The 20,310-nt window shown below is 53.0% G+C and overlaps 6 protein-coding genes across 6 annotated transcripts; 5 read left to right on the top strand and 1 right to left on the bottom strand.

Moving 5' to 3' along the window:
- Positions 1–417: 417 nt before the first annotated feature.
- RAB11B (Ras- protein Rab-11B) lies at positions 418–1,404 on the top strand (the record flags this gene model as incomplete). Its single annotated transcript, XM_049396662.1, has 5 exons — positions 418–438; positions 496–508; positions 567–956; positions 1,032–1,112; positions 1,274–1,404. 5 exons carry the CDS (start codon positions 418–420, stop codon positions 1,402–1,404), a joined length of 636 nt encoding a protein of 211 aa, XP_049258010.1.
- A 676-nt stretch (positions 1,405–2,080) lies between these two features.
- J4E88_003006 (uncharacterized protein) lies at positions 2,081–3,780 on the bottom strand (the record flags this gene model as incomplete). The annotated part of the gene is made up of 2 exons (XM_049396661.1): positions 2,081–3,364; positions 3,415–3,780. The coding sequence occupies 2 exons, from the start codon at positions 3,778–3,780 to the stop codon at positions 2,081–2,083; spliced, it is 1,650 nt and encodes a 549-aa protein (XP_049258009.1).
- Positions 3,781–4,270: 490 nt separating this feature from the next.
- On the top strand, positions 4,271–10,247 carry J4E88_003005 (uncharacterized protein; the record flags this gene model as incomplete). Its single annotated transcript, XM_049396660.1, has 7 exons — positions 4,271–4,454; positions 4,505–7,088; positions 7,690–7,996; positions 8,069–8,938; positions 8,991–9,620; positions 9,670–9,949; positions 10,000–10,247. 7 exons carry the CDS (start codon positions 4,271–4,273, stop codon positions 10,245–10,247), a joined length of 5,103 nt encoding a protein of 1,700 aa, XP_049258008.1.
- Positions 10,248–11,720: 1,473 nt separating this feature from the next.
- J4E88_003004 (uncharacterized protein) lies at positions 11,721–12,673 on the top strand (the record flags this gene model as incomplete). Its single annotated transcript, XM_049396659.1, has 4 exons — positions 11,721–11,761; positions 11,812–11,963; positions 12,023–12,469; positions 12,525–12,673. The coding sequence occupies 4 exons, from the start codon at positions 11,721–11,723 to the stop codon at positions 12,671–12,673; spliced, it is 789 nt and encodes a 262-aa protein (XP_049258007.1).
- Positions 12,674–13,310: 637 nt separating this feature from the next.
- J4E88_003003 (uncharacterized protein) lies at positions 13,311–13,994 on the top strand (the record flags this gene model as incomplete). Its single annotated transcript, XM_049396658.1, has 1 exon — positions 13,311–13,994. The coding sequence occupies one exon, from the start codon at positions 13,311–13,313 to the stop codon at positions 13,992–13,994; it is 684 nt and encodes a 227-aa protein (XP_049258006.1).
- A 569-nt stretch (positions 13,995–14,563) lies between these two features.
- Positions 14,564–17,387, top strand: SEY1 (Dynamin-like GTPase that mediates homotypic ER fusion; the record flags this gene model as incomplete). The annotated part of the gene is made up of 4 exons (XM_049396657.1): positions 14,564–14,733; positions 14,801–15,241; positions 15,290–17,031; positions 17,086–17,387. The coding sequence occupies 4 exons, from the start codon at positions 14,564–14,566 to the stop codon at positions 17,385–17,387; spliced, it is 2,655 nt and encodes an 884-aa protein (XP_049258005.1).
- Positions 17,388–20,310: the final 2,923 nt, after the last annotated feature.

The raw sequence follows: 20,310 nt of genomic DNA, 5'->3' as shown, positions 1-20,310 counted from the left end.
CGCAAGTCGAATTTTCCGATACGCGCCCGATCGCTGTGCTCGCTCAACACGCGATAAGAAGAGGCGGAGTTATTACCGCTATTTGACGAAAGGCGGCTTGTTTGCGGTGGTGCAAGCAACAACGGCGTGAGGGTGCAGGTGAGGGCGCGGAGAGTAGCGTCTCGCTTACCTAATGCGGCATGGGCTCGTTCGCCCTGAGTGCTGGCTGGTGCTTTGTTGGTGGAGCAGCGACTCCTCGAGGCAGCGAGATAGCGCACCTGGACACTTCACCCGCCACGACGACCGGACTCTGCCTTTCTGCTTGCCCTGATACCCCAACGCTATCCAGGCCCTGCTCCCGAGAACCTCGCCGAATTAGCGACTGAGACGTGCACCCGCCGCCCGCCTGCCACTCTTCCCCACTTGCCTACCGCAACAATGGCGAACGACGAATATGACGTGAGTCCCCGTACGCCAGCAGCTGTGGGCTCTGCATACTGACCGTCGTGCCTGTAGTTCCTCTTCAAGGGTACCGCCTCTCCCCCCGCCTTACTCGTCCTGGTCTCGTCGCCCGCTAACCCCCGCAGTGGTGCTCATCGGAGACTCAGGTGTCGGTAAATCCAACCTGTTGAGTCGATTCACGCGCAACGAGTTCAACCTCGACTCCAAGTCGACCATCGGCGTCGAATTCGCTACCCGCTCCATCCAAGTCGACGCAAAGACCATCAAGGCCCAGATCTGGGATACCGCAGGCCAGGAGCGGTACCGCGCCATCACCTCCGCATACTACCGTGGCGCAGTGGGCGCTCTGCTTGTCTACGACATCAGCAAGCACCAGACATACGAGAACGTGACGAGGTGGCTGAAGGAGCTGCGCGACCATGCCGACTCCAACATCGTCATCATGCTCGTCGGTAACAAGAGCGATTTGAGGCATCTGCGGGCAGTGCCGACAGAGGAGGCCAAGCAGTTTGCGAGTACGTGTCTCACTCTATGACACTGGCAGTTGTCCAGATAGTTACTCATAGACGACGTAAGCTGACACTCTCCAGGTGACAACAACCTCTCCTTCATCGAGACGTCCGCCTTGGACGCCAGCAACGTCGAGCTTGCTTTCCAGAACATTCTCACAGGTACGCCCGTCTCACCAAATAACACCCCGCAGTAGATACAGTGGTCGGCGCAAAGTTTGGCGTCACAGTCCATAGGCTGGATAGACGTGTGCTTACACCGCCACTTTCGTCGTGCCCTCTACGTTGAGTCACAAGTACGAACTGCTGCTAACACTACTCAGAAATCTACCGCATCGTCTCAAGCAAAGCCCTCGACCAAGGCGAAGGCAGCGGCCCAGTCCTCGGCAACGACCGCAAGGTGCTCGAGATCAGCAAGTCGGCCGACGCGGAGCAGAAGAAGGGATGCTGCTAGACGACGACGAAATCCACAAATACCCTTCACCTACAAACTGGTTGCGCCGGGTTACAACGCATGTTTTTGGCGGGAGCAGCGAAGGGAGAAAGCTCGGATATAGCGAGCAGGACTACGATACAAATGTGCCTTACGTTTAACGCGCGGGAAACAACATGAGATGATGCAAATGCCCAAACTCGGCGTCCAGGAAGTCGCTCACTTTACGTCTGCTTTGTGTCTGTTCGGCTACAGGTGTCGGGGTCTCTGCTTGGTTTTGCATGCTGCGAGAAGCATCTCTTTTGTTCGGTTCGGGACTGGAGGCGATAATGCGAATAGTGGCTGTGTGTATGGCGTGATTGCAATGTCAGCTCATGTTCAGATTATCTCGCGTAGTCACCATGGTCGTTAATTGTACAATCGGAATCTCACGATGGGCTGACGCGTCAGCAGACTCCTGGAGCGGCGGTTGTATCACATGTGACGAAGTAGATCCACGGCTTAGTATCTGTCTGTCGGTCGTCTCGGCAAATCGAGCACTTGACCACTGACCAGTAACACTCGGCACGTAGATCGGTCCTTTGCGCATCTCCATCACCGTACCGAGCATCTCTTCCGGGCCACTCACCAAGACAAAACATCACTCGGATCTCGACCCAAGAGTTCATCTAAAAACAACAGATAGATTCGTAAATGCTCATGATACGCCTATCCCCCTTCTGCCATTCATGTCGTTAGGCCGCCAAGTATCCTCCGCCTTTGTCCCAGGAGGCAAGTACTGCGAGCCCTGCTCAGAAGTCCTGCGATAGCTCGAACTGCCCGAATCATCATGTCTCTTCTCATCTCGTGACTCGTGAATACCCGGCATGGAGTACGTCCCTGGATCCTGCATGGACGACGGACTAGCCGTGAAAACAGGTCGCGACTTGACGTCTGTTGCCAAAGGAAGCAGTGAACCGCTGTTCTTGGACTGTAGGGCCTTTGCGCGTTTATCTGCTTTGGCGGCATCGTGCGTGCGGTCGTAGAGATATAGACCCACGAATGTGAGGACGAAGCCGAAGGCTTGGACTTTGGTCATGGGCTTGCCGAACCAGACGACTGCGAAGACGATAACAAAGACACGCTTGATTAGGCTGGCGACGGAGTAGGTGACTGGTGAGACCATGGATAGTAGCACGAAAGCTACAATGTTTTGCCCAAAATGGAAGGTCCCGTTGAATAGGAATTCTAGAATTAGCCGCCCGTGGTCCAGTGCTTCAGGGTGGTCTGATAGTTCAATGGAGGCGTCATGGAGGAAGTCGAAAATGAGGGTGAATCCTTCGGACCAGAGCCAGAGTGGGAGCGTGAAGAGGAAGGCTAGACCGGAGGAGTAGCAGAGGAGGTTTAGTTTGTCTGGCTTGGTGAACTTGTTGGGTGGGAGACCGTCTTTCTCAGCGGCTGCGGCGTCATTGAAGATCTGTTTGGAGACAATGTTCTGTACGACGAAGAGGATGGCGCTGGCAAATGCGGACATCAGGCCGATCAGGTTCGCGTTGAAATCCGCCGAGCATGCCAGTATGACTCCCAGAGTAAGTGGTATAAGGGAGAGGTATGTTGGGATCGAGTATTGAATCTTGAAGAAGATGCTGTAGGCCATAACCGTCAGGAGCGGGGAGAGTCCCTTGATGGTGTGCACCAGCGACACAGGTATCCTCGACGTAGCATCGGCGCTGAGAATGTGTCCGCCGATCTGGAAGAGCGTCAAGGGCAGCGTAGCCATGATCAGTTCCCTGGATGGGCTGCGAATGCCGTACTTGAGGAAAGGCATCGTCTGCTTCAACCGCGGAAATTTCCTGGCGAACATGGCCATTATCAAGCACCAACCAGACACGAAGGCGAATTGTACGGTCGTAAGGGTGATGGGCTTCGGTAGGGCGGTCAGGATGGCTTTGGAGGACATGTTGGTGAAGATGGAGGTCATGTACCACACGCCGCAGAGCACCTGCGTCTGTTAGCCATGGATCATGCAGAGACGTGCATGGCGCGACGTACGATGAGCTTGGGCGACAGCGGTGCCTTGAGCGCATCTGCAAGTTCATGCGCATTCTGGCTGACACTGCCCTTTCGCGTCCGAATTGTCCTGAAGGCCTCGGAAAGGCTCTTCTGTCGCCCGTGTCTGTTCGAGGAGCCCGACGAGGAGCCATTCATGCCGCCGAACCTAGCCTCTTTGCGCGGATGCCACCTATCCCCTGGTATCGCACTGCCGTTTGTCTGCGCTGCATGACTGGGGCTGGCGGACCGCGACGAGCTGAGGCCGTAGATGTTGTCTTCCTCGGGCGTGGGGAGCAGATCGGGCTGGAAGGCGGGAAACTTGAAGGTAGCGTTGGGACTCGGGTCCCGCGCCAACGGAGGCGTCATGGCGACTGCGGGATGGAAGGAGGTTGGGGTGTCGTAGAACTATTCGTTACGCCATGGGGGTTGGGAGAAGCGATGTTGCAGGCGACTTGGTGCTATATGCGCGGAACAGTGGCGCACTCCTTTGCTACACGCAAGAGCACGAGGGCGGCACAATCAGCGGTAGCGGTGGTGGGGTACCGTGGATCGTCGAGAAGGATTATTCCACGAAGCGTGGTGTTGAAGGCAAGCGTCGCAATAGATCCGTAATTAGCGGAGAATTGTCTGGTTAGTGACATACGCGTTCCGGGCGTCGTGCAGCCGACAGGGATAGCAAATCACCAGCCCTCGTCAGCCAAGCTCCGTTGATGACTTCGGGAACTACCATGCATTCCGCACCTGCTGTGTCGGGCAGAGATCTTCTGCACCGATAACGACGTTCCTGTTCAAAACCACCTCTTTCGCTCCTCATCATGTGTCGAGCCTTCGTGCAACCCCGAGTATGTCTGTTCCGATGAACCGGCCGTCGCTGCCGTACTTGTTCTGTGCTATCTTCCTCCTGCTGCAATTGGGTCATGCTGCGGAACATGGCCCGGTCGTAGCCCCACTACACCTAGTGAGCCGCCAGGAGAGTGCCTCCTTGATTTCCTTCAACGACACATGGCACGTCTTAGGGCCATGGCAGGTTGGAACAAGAGGTACGTCATTGACCGTGGTGACGCGGAAACACCATGCCAACATCATATAGAAGCCACGTGGGGTGCCGATCCACTAGAGTACTACGGCGGCTTCAGGAATCTCCAATATGACCCTGAGGCGACATTTCGAAGCTCATTGCCTACTAACGGGACCGCGTCATGGAACGTGACCCAAGCCGTACGGACTTTGAACGATGCTACATCAGCCAACGCTTCCTTGAGCGTGGCTTACTCCAACGTTGATTGGGACTTCCTCAAGGTCGTATACGGGTGGGCTGCTGTTCAATACCAGGCCTGGGCTCGTGGCGAACTCATCGTCGGCGGTAATGAGACTCAACATCTAATCTTGCATACGGACGCCATCCTGGAATACTGGGTGGATGACCAGCACTACTTTGGAGGAGACTATTACAGCTACCGCAACGCACCTCCTGTTCTTCATCTCAAGCCTGGCTCACACAGAATCGATCTTCGCCTAGCTCGCGATGTCAGGGCTTTTGGAGGCATTCTGGAGCCTACCATTGATGTTGTCGTTGACGTGCAAAAGGCCACAGGGTCTCTGGAACTTGCGAAACCTGGCATGCTAGTGTCTGATGTGGTCAACGGAAAGCTTGCTTCGTCGATTGGATCGGTATACTTGAGGAACACTGGGGAAGAGGATATCGAGGTCCTGAGCATTCAGCCCTCAGATGTGAGCTCGCACGTCTCTTTCGCCGGGTGGACAACGGGCGCTCAGTCATTGTTACGCGAAGATACTGATATTGCTGACCAGGACGACTCTAACACATACGAAGACTCGACCATGCCCATCACTATTGTTTCTGGTCAAACGAGGCCCATCGTCTTGAAAGCATCTCTCTCTACCAACAACGCCTCATCCTTGGATTACGACATCACGTACCAGTCCGTTCGTGGAACGCATCAGAACACCCTACATGTGTCTCAAAAGCTGAATCATATCGATCTCTACAGGCCTCACAAGGTCACATATCTCCACCCGGGCGGCATAGCTTCCTATGCTATGCTTCGGCCTCCGGCGAAGAACGCAACATGCCCACCGGGACAATCGAAGCTGCCTTTGTTGCTGCAACTGCACGGAGCTGGTCTAGAAGCGGAAAATGCCCAGGTTACTGGAGCTCTGGATCCCGTTTCTGATATCTGTGCATGGGTCCTGTTCCCAACAGGTGTCACACCGTGGTCCGGCGATGACTGGCATAATTGGGGCTTCGCCGACGTTGAAGCCGCAATAGCTGCGATTCCGACCTGGATCGCGGACAATCACTGGACCGGGTACGGTATCGATACAGACCGCTGGATAGTCTCGGGGCACTCCAACGGTGGGCAGGGTACTTGGTATGCCCTGACTCACCGACCAGATAAAGTACTCGCTGCAGCACCAGTTTCGGGCTACGCCAGTATTCAGGTGTACGTGCCATACCATCTGTGGCAGCCTGCAGATCCAGGACGTACAGCGGTCATCAGTGCCTCACTAAACAATTATCGACATGAAATGCTCATGCCTAACGCGCATGGAATTCCTGTTCAACAGCAGCACGGTGAGATTGACGACAACGTCCCGGCTTACAACGGCCGCCTACTTGCGGAGCAGCTGTATCGTACAGGAGTCAGTTCGGGAGTTACAGGAGCCAAAGCTAGTTACAACGAAGTAGCAGGGGCAAACCACTGGTTTGACGGGGTCATGACAACACCAGCATTGGTAGACTTCTACTATACCCAAGCTATGAACAGAGATGTTCTGCCTCGGAAAATGGAGCATTTTCTTATCATGGTCGGCGACCCTGGAGACATGGGAAGTAAGAACGGTATTCAAGTCAAAAAGCTAGAAGACCCGGGACGCTATGGCAAGGTCGGGGTTCGGGGACACATTATCAAGACGTCCAACGTACGAGAGCTTGAGTTCAACACTGCCCTCTGGAAGGAGTCTGTGACTATCGATGGTCACGAAATGAGACTGCCAGAGGCAGCAGCAACCACGGACTCTTTCATTCGTGTTCACAAGACGGACGAAGGCTGGAACATCGGCTCACGTACTGCAGATTCCGCGCAGCCTGAAAGGAGTGGCCGACAACTGGGCTCCATGACTGCTATTCTTCGCACCCGTGGGCCGTTCACTATCAGGCACCCAGGCTCTGGCAATTCGTCGTACATTGCACTGCAGACTTCACGCAATCTACACCAGTACTTCCAAGCAGACGCCAACATAGTCTCTTCCATATTAGACTCTGCCATTTCCAAATACACAAATAACATTATCACTCTAGCTGTCGGCGCCAATCTCAAAGAAGGTGAAAGCAACTTCCCGATTCAGTTTGGCGACTCTGGAATTACCATCCGCGACTACCGTGGGCAAGACCAAACATACGGGGAGGAAGCTAGAGCTGCAGCGTTCTTGCGACCACTACCAGACGAACGTCTCGAGCTCGTATTGTGGGGTGCTGATGACGCGGGGTTGCGACAGGCATCTCGTATCGTTCCTCTGCTGACAGGCGTCGGCCAACCCGATTTTGTTGTCTTTGGTGAGAGCGCAAAATGGAAGGGTATTGAGGGTGTCTTAGCGATGGGTTTCTTTGACTCTGACTGGAAGGTCACTCCCAGCAGTGTCATAGAAAGTGGGTAAGCGATGCGCAGGCCCAAGCTCGAAGAGGTGGTAGGTAGCTGCGGATATCAGAGGCTCAACATGTCTCATCAACTTTCAATGTAGGAGTAAGGCTATACCAGCTCTGACATGAATGCAACGGGTGGAGACGTAGAGCGGACCGTCCTTGACAACTGTATCCTTGATTCCTCTTTCTACAATAATCTTTCCGTTTGCTGAGGTGAAGACGAGTGCGACGCGTCCCGACGCGACGCGCCTTCCACCTGGGCACCTAATCGCGCTCACCTCGTCTCTTTCGGAAGCTTCTATTGTCACCACCCCGCTTCTCCCGCTTTCTTTACTCACCATCTCCTCGATCTCTTCCTTCTTTCCACGACTGTCGTCCTTTCCTTGCGACAACGCCCTCTGCGACCTACTGATTTATGTACATTTGAGCTGTTTCCTCGTCGCTTCTGCATCTACATTGGCCATTTACGTCGCCAAACGAGCTGCACCGAGCCTCCGTTCTGCATATTATCTGCCCATTTGCCCAATAACCCCAGATTTGTTTCCAGCCGCCTTCAGAACCGCACTCTTCACCATATAGCCTGGACACGTCGGTAGCCTCTCGGATCTAAGTCATCTACCCACTCTTCCAAGCTCCGCTACTATGAGCTTCAACATAACTTCCGACGGGTCCCCCACACCCCGCAAGGGCCCCAACCGATTCTCCAAGGCCGGCGATCTCAGGATTGACACCTCACCAGAGGTCCTGGGTCAGGCGGTAGGCAGCATGAGCCTGCACCAATACCCATATGCCTTCCAACGTGCGTTTGGCTCATCGTTGACTTGCAATACACAGGGCATGAAGCGACCACTCGGTTCTTCTACCCTGGGCAATCAAGCGCCTATGCTGCAGCAGCACGACTCATTCGACGGCTATAAGGTCAGTACAATCCAGCATTTGCAGCAGGCTCACCGTTGCGCCCTCTCACATCGACCAAGCTGACCTACCCAGAAGCCCAAGATGGGAGCTCACGAGGAGTCAGCCGTCATGGACTCGCTCTTGCAGCGCCTGAATGGACGCTCCCCTCCGCACGACCCGTATAGCTCCTCCAACGGATCGATCCCCATCACACCGGCCACCGACGACTTCGCATCTACCCCATCGACGGAGTTGGACGGCTCGATCATCCTCGTCGAGGCTTGCGAGCTGCAAAAGCTTAAGCTAGAACTACAAGAGGCCCGCAACGAAGTCAACCGCGTCAACCAGGAAATGCACAGCCATCATGTGGCCCGGTCGACCATGGAGCACCTGAGCCAATCGTCAGAGGCTGATTATAGCTACCCGGGTGATGTCACTGAGCAGACTCTCACCAGCTTGCAGAACAAATTCAATGCTTCCACTCGAAGCAACTACGGTTGGGGCAATGAGCCTGCTCGCCCAGCCTATACCAGCAACAACAGCTTCGGCAACTCATACCAGCCCCAGGTGCAGTCTCAGCCCCAGCCTCAGCCCCGTCCACAACCCGCTCAGTCAGGCTATCGTCGCAATGGCTTCTTGAACGAGCCCACTCATTTCCCTCTCGACCAGAGCTTCCGCAGCAGCGGGATGTCCAACGGCTTCAATGCCGGTATGGGTAATGGCATGCCTAACCCCATGAACAACAACTTCAACGGTATGAACATGGGCATGGGAAATGGACTGAGTAATCCACCTAGCCGCCCTAGTTCGGCCTTCGATCCGAGTTACAATCAGTACGCTATGCCGCCCATGTATCCGATAGGCCACCCGGCTCCGATTGGTACAATGGCCAGCAGATTGTCGCCAGATGCGAACGAGTTCAACGTGGCCAATGGCATGGGACCGTCTCCATGGAACTCTCAGGTAAGATGCCACTACTGCATGCAGAACCCCGACTTTTACTGACAAGACATAGGCTCCGAGTGAGGCGGGTACTTCACAGTACGTGCCCCCTGTTGAACCCATGAACTATCGTCGCCTGTTGGACCGAAACATGAGCTGCAACTGGAAGTACATCGTCGATAAGATCATCTGCAACAACGACCAGCAGGCTTCCATCTTCCTTCAGCAGAAGCTCAAAGTAGGCACACCGGAACAGAAGTATGAGATTGTGGAGGCAATCATCTCCCAAGCTTATGCATTGATGGTCAACCGCTTCGGCAACTTTCTTGTACAGCGTTGCTTTGAGCATGGTACGCACGATCAAGTCATCGCGATCGCCCAAGCCATTCGCGGCAATACTCTCGCCTTGAGCATGGATGCATTTGGCTGCCATGTCATCCAGAAGGCCTTCGACTGCGTCCCGGAAGAGTATAAAGCAACTATGGTGCACGAACTGCTTCGTCGCATCCCAGAGACTGTCATTCACCGTTACGCTTGCCACGTCTGGCAGAAGCTCTTTGAGCTCCGTTGGAGCGACTCTCCTCCCCAGATCATGCGCTACGTCAACGAAGCTTTACGAGGCATGTGGCACGAAGTTGCTTTGGGCGAGACGGGCAGCCTGGTCGTACAGAACATCTTCGAGAACTGCCTTGAGGAAGACAAGGTACGTGAAGGCGCTATCAATCCTTTCGGCTTCTACTAACTGGCATTAGCGTCCCTGCATCAACGAGGTGCTCGCCAGTATCGATGTCATCGCCCACGGTCAATTCGGCAACTGGTGCATCCAGCATATTTGCGAGCATGGTGCGCCCGCTGATCGTAGCCGAGCTATCGATCACATCCTTCGCTTCAGTACTGAGTACAGCATGGACCAGTATGCTTCCAAGGTCATCGAGAAGTGCCTGAAGATTGGTGGCAACGAGTTCCTGGACCGGTACCTGGACCGCGTATGCGAAGCTCGCCCCGACCGTCCACGCATGCCTCTTATTGATAGTAAGTCTGGAGCACCCTTGATTCGTGGACGATAGCTAACCTTGTTGAAGTTGCTGGTGATCAGTTCGGCAACTATCTTATCCAGTATGTCTTAACCAACAGTGGTACCCAGCATCGCGAGCTCGTTGGCGGCCACATCCGTAAGCACATGGTCTCTCTCCGCGGTTCCAAGTACGGCTCTCGCGTCGCCATGCTCTGCTGCAACCCTGCCCTTGCGACACGCCCAGGACCTCCGGCAGGCATGCTTCCCCGCTATGGTAACCCCGCACCGCGCCCCAGTTTTGGCGCATTCCGTTAAAGACGTATTTGCGCGTGTACATGTCTTTGTCCACATACGTATCGTTGGGTATTATCAGCCAGTGCACCGCTCGCTCGATCTCGAAGAAGGTATCGTGGATATGCCCAAAAGCTAAGATCAATGTCGAACAAATTGTCGAAGACCATTGGCTTAAAACGAAAGTACGCATTTCCTACAGTCAGTTGGAAAAGCATCGATTCCTGGACACGCCTTATCACGGACATGTTCTTTCTTGTTTATCCCAACACTTTCATCGGCCCTGAGATACTTAGTAGGATTATGGAGGCAAAAGCTGGAGAAGACGATATGGTGAACAATGAACTGGATTGTACCTATATACTTATCCTTCTTTCGGAAGCAGACTAATCACGAGGTAATACGGTTACGATAATGCTGTCATCGGATGTATGTATTCTTCGATGGAAATAAGAAACATGATGACCTATTGCATGTATCACTGCTTTTGATGTGTAGGGAAGAGGTCGTGGCTTAACCGCAGTGATGGGAACTGATGAGTGAACATAAGAGACAGACGTTGCTACCCGTCTTGTCGTGGATGTCAACGTGCGGAGCCGCTCGGTGAATCCTGGAGTTTGTACGGGCTTCGGTGGCAACTCGGGCATGGCCGGGAAAGAGCTTGCACATGCCGGGAAGACGATAATCAGGGTTGGTGAAAACTTCGAGCTGTTTCATCGAGAATCACGTTCTGAGGGACTCGCATAGCCTCATGTAGAGGAGAGGGAAGGTTGGCCGCATATCTGCTGAGTCTGAACAGTGCGAGCGGCGAGCGGCAACTAAGAGATGCCGCTTCGGCACAGAATCCGAAGAGCATGCGACACGCGAGAACTTGCCGAGCAGGAACAAACCGGGGATGCATTGCTCACAAGCTTACAGAGCCTTACTTAGCGGCTGCCTGCATGTAGGTGTCAGGGTAGTGAATGCGCATGGGTGATGCATTTCTGATGGAACTGTTGCGAGGCAGAGCATCTTGAGGAGGGAGTCATGGTTCGCTGGGAGCGCATCCCAAAACGAGTTAAATGTTCCTACATCCAACGTAGAGCTGCAAGAAACGGACAGCAAAAGAAGTCCCCTCGAGGTATACTCACTCGATCATGCATCGGTGACCTGATCTCTCAGCGCACGATAATCGACCCAGCCCTGGAGGGACGTAGGGCTAGGCAGGGCCTGCCGAAAGGGCCTTACCTCATCACTGCCCGCACATGTCAACGTGGGTCTAGCGGCGCCGGAAGTTCGGCGACGTCACCATGAGTTTTGAGCATTGCGTTATCTTTTAATAAGTCGCCGCGTGCGCCGTCATATTTTATATACCCATTCAGACTCCATACACATACCCATCCAAACTCCCAACACTAAGCGTATACCTGACGCACAACTCTCGACAGCCGCCACATCCACACGATTGTCCACCATACACCTGTATTCTGAATCGGAGCAGTTTCTACCTAAGACAAGATGAAGGTTCTTACCAAGGAAGAGGAGGCGGCGCATTACAAGTGAGTGTTACACTGAACGGCGATGTGAACCTTGTACTGACAGCTTCAAGTGCCACAATCAAAGGCGGCTCGATAGGTGGTGCCATTGGTACGGCGATAGGTGCTGCAGGTGTAATGGCTGCGAGCAGAAGATATCACTCCTTCCGAGCGCTCACAGTTCCTTTCCGGGCTTTCCTTGTCGCCTCAACAGGAACATTCATCGGTACGTCTCTCTCTATCGCGAAATCCCGGAGTTCGATTGCTAACAATGCTACCCCACAGCCGTCATCGCCGCCGACCGAGCCTCCGCAGCATACGACATCGAACACACACCCGAGAAGAAGCGCCAAGTAGAGCGAGAGAAGGAGCGCGAAGCCCTGTATGAACAAAACAAGACCGTTCTCCAGCGCGCCAAAGCCTGGGCGACCGAAAACCGATACCCGATTCTCTTTGGTTTCTGGGTCGTCTCCATGGCTGGATCATGGCACATGGTCAACCGCAACCCATACCTGAGCGGATCACAAAAGCTAGTGCAGGCGCGTATGTACGCACAGGGTGGCACACTGGCAGCGCTGCTAGGCAGTTTTGCGATTGAAGGTGCGGACGCGGCCAAGGGTCAGGGAAGATGGGAGACAATTAGGGTTATCGATCCGAACGATCCCGAGCATAAGCATGTTATCGAGAAGAAGATTCACCACGAGAGATATGCTGGAGAGGACCAGTGGAGAGGTATGTCAAAGTCGTGAAGTGGATGTGGGAATAGTTAGCTAACTTGATGATACAGAAATGGTAGAGGCTGAGGAGCAACGCGAGAAGGAGCGCAAGGCTGCTGCTGCCGACAAGGAGCACAAGGCTAAGCAGCATGCTGATGCTGCTAACAAGAAGGAGAAGAAGGCTGAGAAGGAGGAAGAGCAGAACAAGAACAAGGCTTAAGCGTGGGTTGAGCTGATGTTCCACACTATCCTATCACGACCTCGGATACCTCCCATCCTACCTCCAATCACCCGACTCGCATCCGATACGGCCTCCGCGTTGTCTTTTCAAGGCCTTCGTCCTCATTTCCCGGCGTTTGGACGCAAAATACTCTACGACCCTGACCTTTTACCTATTATATTTGTACGACTAGGATGTGTTCAGGCAGTTGGATCATGATGCGTTCCTTGTACATATGAGCGCAGTTTAGCGCATCTACGAAAACCACATTCTTATGCTACAACATTCGATTATGTGATAATGCTGTCTAATTACGCGTTTATATGTCAGAGCTATACCAAATTTCTTTTTGTAAACTGTCCCACCACGCACGTGTCCGCTGTATGATTTTCAGGGTCCATCATGACGTCTGCGCTCCTAAGTTGGTGCATCAAGCACGTCACATGCTTTCGCGACGAAGCTAGCTGGTGCATACATGTTGTGAGACTTTCTGTTTTGCGATGGTATCTTTGAGTTTGATTACTACCGAGATCACAATATCTTCTCTTCACCATCGCGTCTTGGCCAGAACTGAAAAGTCATCTCTTCGCGTACAACTCACACCAGCAGGTTCGATTCTACCAAGCAAAACGAAGAAATGAGTCAATCAGACGTGTCACGGACGCTGGAAACGATATCACAGAAGCTCATACCCAACACCAATCTCGTCCACCCACCCAAGAAAGCGCAGGATGCACAACTCACGGCGACAATCGCAGACCTACATGTCCACCCGACCATCGAAGCACTGTTACACATCCTCAACCATGACTTGGAATCTGCACATTTTCTAGTGCGGCATATGCAGGCCCCGCCAGCTGTGGAGGGGATGCTGCTACACGGTATCTTGCACCGCGCGGAGGGCGACTTCAACAACGCAAGAGCCTGGATAAGCGACGTCGCGGACGCATGTGAAGGCTATCAACCCAAACACAAAGAAGATGGTCAGAAATTGGATGCTGAAGTCGCTAAGCAAGTTGGCAGCAACTCTTCCATCTCTGCCTCGCTGATAGAGTTTGTCTATGGCGACGGGGAGCCTAAAAGTCTGATCGACGCTGTTGAGCAGTTTCGAGGCAAGAAGAAGAGTGACAGGACCAATGACGAAGAGGGCATTGAAAAGAGGATAAGAGGCGAGGCGGAGAAGGTGCTGGAGTGGTGCAAGAATAAGTTTGGGGACGGGGTGTGGGAGGATGCGACGAAGGCTTGGGTCAAGAATAGCGAGGAAATTAGCAAGATCAGTGGGGATATGGTTAGTGGTGGTAAGGGACATAGGGAATTCTGAGACTAGAGATGGTGTTGGCGGTGTCATAGCACGCGTAGTGGGGGTTGAATTATTCTTGTTGCTAGAACGCCCGCGCTGTTGAGCGAAGACATCTAGAGCGATCCTTACGGCGATCTCCCAGATTTCGGTAGCTTATCGGCACCTGTTCTAAGGACACGTTTATCTTCAGGAACGTCCTGTCAAGCGACCCAGTGATAGTACCGTGAAAGCGATGCCAAGACGTGGTGATTTGTTCGTGCCCACGATCGCAACGTGCATCCCCACTACCGCGCTCAACCATGGTTCAGATCGCCGTCCTCGGGGCAACAGCACGTGGGAGAGGCAGCAGGAATGGATGTCTCAAAGCCTGTATACAAACAGAGGGCATGATGCAGGCGACCGTCATCTGTACGGCAGCAACCACCGCCTGGGCTTAAGCGAGGATCAGGGCCAGGGTGCAGCGGCGAATGGGCGTCGACGCTCCAGAAGCGGTCGGCCTGTGACATCAACGGCCAGCTTTCACCCCTAACAACGCCATTATTCTTCCCGCACCACGTGCAGCTCTCGGCTGGACTGTACACCAAGCAATCATGGCCGACGATTCCCTCAAAGTGAATGGCCAGGGCCGTCCCAGCAACGTCAAACACCACACGTCCCCCTCGCTCATGATGAACGCCCACTTTGCCGGCGTCGGCGACAATGTCGACAAAAGTGCCTACGAACACGGCATCCAGGTCATCGACGAGGATAAGATGTTCAAGTATGTCTTCTCCGCGTGCAGGCAATTGGGCAGAGGGGCAGTAGGCTAATGGGTTCTCGCCATGTAGCACGAACGTCTCTACATATCTCAACATCGAGAAGGTTATCCCCGCCGGCTTCAACTACCACCTCATATCCGTCTTTGGCTCGCAGTCTACCGGAAAGTCGACGCTGCTCAACTACCTCTTCGGCACCCAGTTCGGCGTCATGTCCGAGCAGGAGCGCCGCCAGACAACGAAGGGAATCTGGATGAGCAAGAACAAGCGCGAGGAGGGCGGCGCCAACATGGCTGAGAACATCCTCGTCATGGATGTTGAGGGTACCGACGGCAGAGAGCGAGGCGAGGACCAGGACTTTGAGCGCAAGAGCGCCCTGTTCGCGCTTGCCACGAGCGAGGTCCTCATCGTCAACATCTGGGAACACCAAGTCGGACTGTACCAGGGTGCCAACATGGGCCTGCTCAAGACTGTGTTCGAAGTCAACCTACAACTCTTCGTCAAGGACAGCCAGTAAGCATATCGACTGCTCTTGGTCTCTCACAAGCTGACGATTACTAGATCCACTCCCAGATCCCTCTTATTCTTCGTCATCCGCGACCACCTCGGCACGACACCCCTCAAGAACCTACAGAACACCTTAATACAAGACCTCTCCAAATTGTGGTCGACTATCTCAAAACCCAATGGGCTCGAGAACTCGCGGATAGAAGACTACTTCGACTTCGCCTTCGTCGCCCTCCCACACAAGATCCTACAGCCAGAGAAGTTTGAAGAGGCAGTCACACAGCTTAGCAGGCGATTCAAGGAGGGATACAATGACCCGAGGAAGAGCGGACTGATCGACGAGGCCACAGCACCCATCTTCCTGCCTCAATACCACCGACGAATTCCCGCAGACGGTTTCTCGGCATACGCGGAGGGTGTATGGGATCAGATTGTCAACAACAAGGACTTGGATCTGCCTACACAGCAAGAGCTGTTGGCCCAGTTCCGCTGTGACGAGATCTCGCGGGAGGTCCTGGTTGCTTTCGACGAGAAGATCACACCACTGGAGGATCAACAAGCCGAGCATGCTCGGACAGGCCAGCTTTCTGTCATCGCCGACCTCGGCCCTGCGATGAGCGCTGCACGAATCAAGGTCTTCAAAGACTTCGACACGAACGCCAGCCGATACCACAAGGGCGTCTACAAGCGGAAGCAAGCAGAACTGGAGGGCAAGGTGGACACACGATTGAAGGCACTGTTCCAGAAGCAACTCACAGCTGCTCACAAGTCCGGGGTGGAGTCCTTCAGCGAAGCCGTCAGTGCGGCGGTGAAGAGCGGTCAGAAGAAGGGAACATACGACTTCGCACAGATTGTCGATTCGGAGAAGAAGCAAGCACTTGCCAAGTTCGAAGAAGATGCGAAGGCCATGGCGATCGAGGGCGCGGCCTGGAGCAGTCATGAGAACGAGTTGAAGATCTACAAGAAGGATCTTGATGACGTCTCCGGCCGTCTGCGCAAGGATGAGATGAGGCGTCTGGCCACACGAATCGAGCGCTGGGTACGATCAAGACTAGACGAGTCTGTCGGTCTTGAGTTCAACAAGCTCGGATCCGGTCGAGGCGGTTCTGGCGCGCCTGAGCATGGCGAGCGACCACCAACAGAGAAGGATCTCTGGGACCGCGTCTGGACTATCTTCACCGAAACTGTCTCGAGCGCCGAGAAGCGATTCACTGACCGCGCATCCAGCTTCGATGCTAGCCCCGAAGAAGTTGAGGTCGGTCTGTGGAGGTTACGGCGGAAGTCGTGGGCTGTCCTCCGCGCGAAGATTGACGAAGAAGTCATGGAGGGCAACATTCTCTTGAAGCTGAGAGAAAACTTCGAAGACAAGTTCCGCTACGACGAGCATGGCGTCCCAAGAATCTGGCGACCCACCGATGACATCGAGGGTGTCTACACCAAGGCCCGCGAGTCGACGATCACCGTTATCCCACTCCTTGCCCGTTTCAAGCTGGCGAAGACATCAAGCCCTCCACCGCTCGATGCATGGATCGGCGAAGCTCCCGCGTCAGCAACCGCTGCGGATGAAGACGATCTGACACCCATCGGTGGCTTAGACGACGAAGAGGGCAAGACTCTAGAAGAGGAGATGACCATCCTCTCTGACGCCAAGCAAGCAGATCTCCTGATCCGCTTCAAGAAGACCGCAGATGGTGTGTACGTGGAAGCTAAGCGTAGCGCGATTGGCGGTATCACACAAGTTCCGTTGTACTTCTACGGTCTCCTCCTTGCGCTGGGTTGGAACGAGATCGTAGCTGGTAAGTCTCAAAGTCGTCTCTGCTTCCCGTTACCTATATACTGACCTTTCTCAGTCCTCCGCAACCCAGTATATTTCATCTTCCTCATCCTCCTCGCCGTCGGCGCCTACGTAACCTACACCCTCAACCTATGGGGCCCCATGGCACGCATGGCCAACGCCGCCTCCACACAAGGTCTTGAAGTCGGCAAGGAGCGTCTTCGCGCTTTCCTCGAGAGCTCGGATACCGGCCGCCAAGCCATGGCCATGAGCGGCGGTATGAATGAGACTAGGAGACACGAGGATGTCAGGATGGACAGGCTGAATGGTGATGGCAAGAAGAGCAGAGCCGAGGAGGAGGACCTCGACGATATTTGAGTGAGTGTCGTTGCGACTGGTTGGCTCTTTTGGGTAGATGCTGGACAGCGTAGGATACGGAAAAGGGATTGTATGCCTTTGATAAAGTGTGTTTGAGCACTCTGTTGATAGAATTCTAGTTGTTGGGACGGCTTTGTCGAAATGAGAGGCTAGATGATAGAGTCGCACGGTTCATGTCGATGATGCGTGTGATTGGGTATGTGAATGCTACGCTGGTGGTGATGATGATCGTCAGCAGTACAGGCGGTTCCGCGGTTCAAGATCCGCGCTAACAGTGTATATAAACCACCTTTATGGCCTTCCTCTCTGTTCCTCATACTCTAAAAGTTTCCATGTTTTATCACCAAAAAACTGCTTCGAGCGACCTATGGGGACTTCGTGGCCGCCGCTGGTTTTTATTCCAAAAAAAAAGGTAACGATTGTCACATGTCTTCTCCTGCCAGGATTTTGAGACATTCTTTACCACACAAAAAAGAATTGTATACAAATATGGATGTCCTCTGGTCCTCTGTCTCGGTTCAAAACTACACCATTATCTGAAAAACTTCACCGATTCGACTTTCTGGCTGACCTCTGCTTCTCCCGCACGAGCGACGAACATCTACCCAAAAACACCATCGCCGCCTACATTTCAACTCTGATTTGCGCTATCCCAAAATTGAGTTTTGGTTGCACATGTCGAGACTTCGAAACGTCGGAACGCTAACTGCATGTGCTGGTGTTGGCGTTTGGGAGTTTGAACTCAAAAGACACACACCACAATAAGACCTGAGCGACGGGCATCTCTTCTACAGTCTTCATGACTATCGCCTCGCCGAATGGCGCAACGAGTACTTAAACGCTTCCGACGACTTCTGGATTTTATGATTGCTCTTCCTACCACTTTCCGGCAAGGACATCAAAATTGCACCCTTACAACAACATGGAGTTTGTCTAAAGTGTCGAGCAAAAGAAAGAATGGCCGTGGCTTCTTCCTGCTGCCGTACACTTCGCAGTCACGATGATGTGGCCTCATACAAGATACGGCGACGAACTAGCTCATGGGTGCAGTTGCCTCGCCTCGCCTGGGCTAAACACGAAAACATGTTCGATGTGCGACCGATGGAATCAAGCGGGCGGACGAAACAAAACTATTTGAAGAGTATCATAAGTCACGAAACCTACCAAAAAACATGGCACCAGCATTCATGTCGGCGAGACGTTGGCGACTGCATTCCTGGTTCAAGATGCAAGGTATACGCAACACGTTCGGCATTCTGCTGGTAACGAATACCGGTATAAAAACATCTATCTTCTTGACGGAGTTGTAGAAAAGTTCTCTCTCTTGTCCAACTAAAAAGGTAGTTGCACGGTATGATGAAGAGGTGTTGCCTGGTTCCAAAATACCCCACACATACTTTCATGGCCCGCTTCAAGCGATCCAGATTCATGCGCTATAAATCAAAGGCTGGTGAAAGAAAAGTCATGTGTTGTCTCTCCGGTCAGCCAAGAAGCTGGTCTTAGAAACGACAGGAGTACTCACCCATGTCGTGGGAATCTGCTTCTCGCTTCTTCTGGACTTACGAAAATATCGAATGAGCTTTCAACTTCGGCATCCACCGGGTAGGTCTAAGATCCAAAAGATTTTTTCGAAAGCGGCATGCAGTCTCTGGCTGGCTCGTGCTCTCAATGCCTATACAGTCGTCTCCAGTCTCAGTACCCTCGTCTCTGCGATAACAACAATATCTCTTCCCGATTTCCAAACTAGGCGATCTTTCCGCTATGAACAGGAAAGAAGAGTCCAAGACCATGGAGTATAGTACCATGATCGTCGCCTGAGATTTTGGCGAGAATATTTGAAAGATGGACTCCGACGGTGCACGACTTTGCCATTGTCGAAAAGAATTCGAAGCTTATAACCTGAGATTTTACAAAGTTCAATATCCTGGTTGAATGCTGTTTGAATCAAAATACGCCAAGTGGAAACACGTGATAACACGAAAAATAGCAAGCACCGATCTATGATTTTCTCCTTTGGGCCTCCGCATCTACCATCTAGCTAACGCCAATCGGCGCAGAAGAGCTCTTATCAAAACACCGGTCACATTTCTATTGGGCTTGCAAGGACAGTCTCGGCTCCAAATTTGCGCCTCTTCTTTACAAATACTCCATCAAACAGTATTACTAAAACAAAAGTTCGATGACCTATGGGAGAGGCGAGAAGCGCGAAAAGGCAAAAGATATGATTCATAATCAATACATTACCACAACACACACAAAGCTACCCCTCAAATGAGAGGAATCAAAAGCATCTGAATGTACGATCCATGATCTTGCGGCCGCGTTGTTTCCAAAAAGCAAATTATGAGCAGTTTCGGTCGGATCAGACTACCTACCCAGCTATCACGAGAACCTTTCGCAAAGCGACATGTCTACGCAAAATGAGTGGTAAAAATCGATATGTTGGCTGCTCGAGATGGACAAAAAACCATACAAAATTCGAGTTATGTCGAGCTCGGATCTCACACAAATTACTACACGTAAAAGTTACTTGTCGTCCACCTCATGATATTTGGCCGATACTCTGGCCTGGTTTCTACTATTTAAAGGCTCCAGGCTTTGGTACCTTGCATTCACCAACATCTTTCGCTCAACTCCTCCTTCTAAAATTGGACATCACCTTGAGCACGACTGTCTTCTTGCTGACTGAAAAGCCCGCGAAAGAAAGACATGTTCTTATCGTCGTGAAGAAGCGAGTTCAGCTCATTCAGGTCGTTGTCCAGACGTCTTTCCATCAAACGCGTGGTAGATCAGACCCATGAGCCATGCTCCCTCACTCATGGTTTCGACTCAGCATAGTACAACGATACCAGGCTACATTTTTCAGTCACTCCAAAACAGTGGGATCCGCTTCTCATGAGTTTGAGAACTGGCTGCGGGTGTT

Source organism: Alternaria novae-zelandiae (assembly GCF_023758075.1).
Source record: "Alternaria novae-zelandiae strain BMP 2774 chromosome Unknown scaffold_4, whole genome shotgun sequence".
Taxonomy (NCBI): Eukaryota; Fungi; Ascomycota; class Dothideomycetes; order Pleosporales; family Pleosporaceae; genus Alternaria; species Alternaria novae-zelandiae.
The sequence above is the reverse complement of the archived record's forward strand: the minus strand, read 5'-3'. Positions and strand labels throughout refer to the sequence as shown.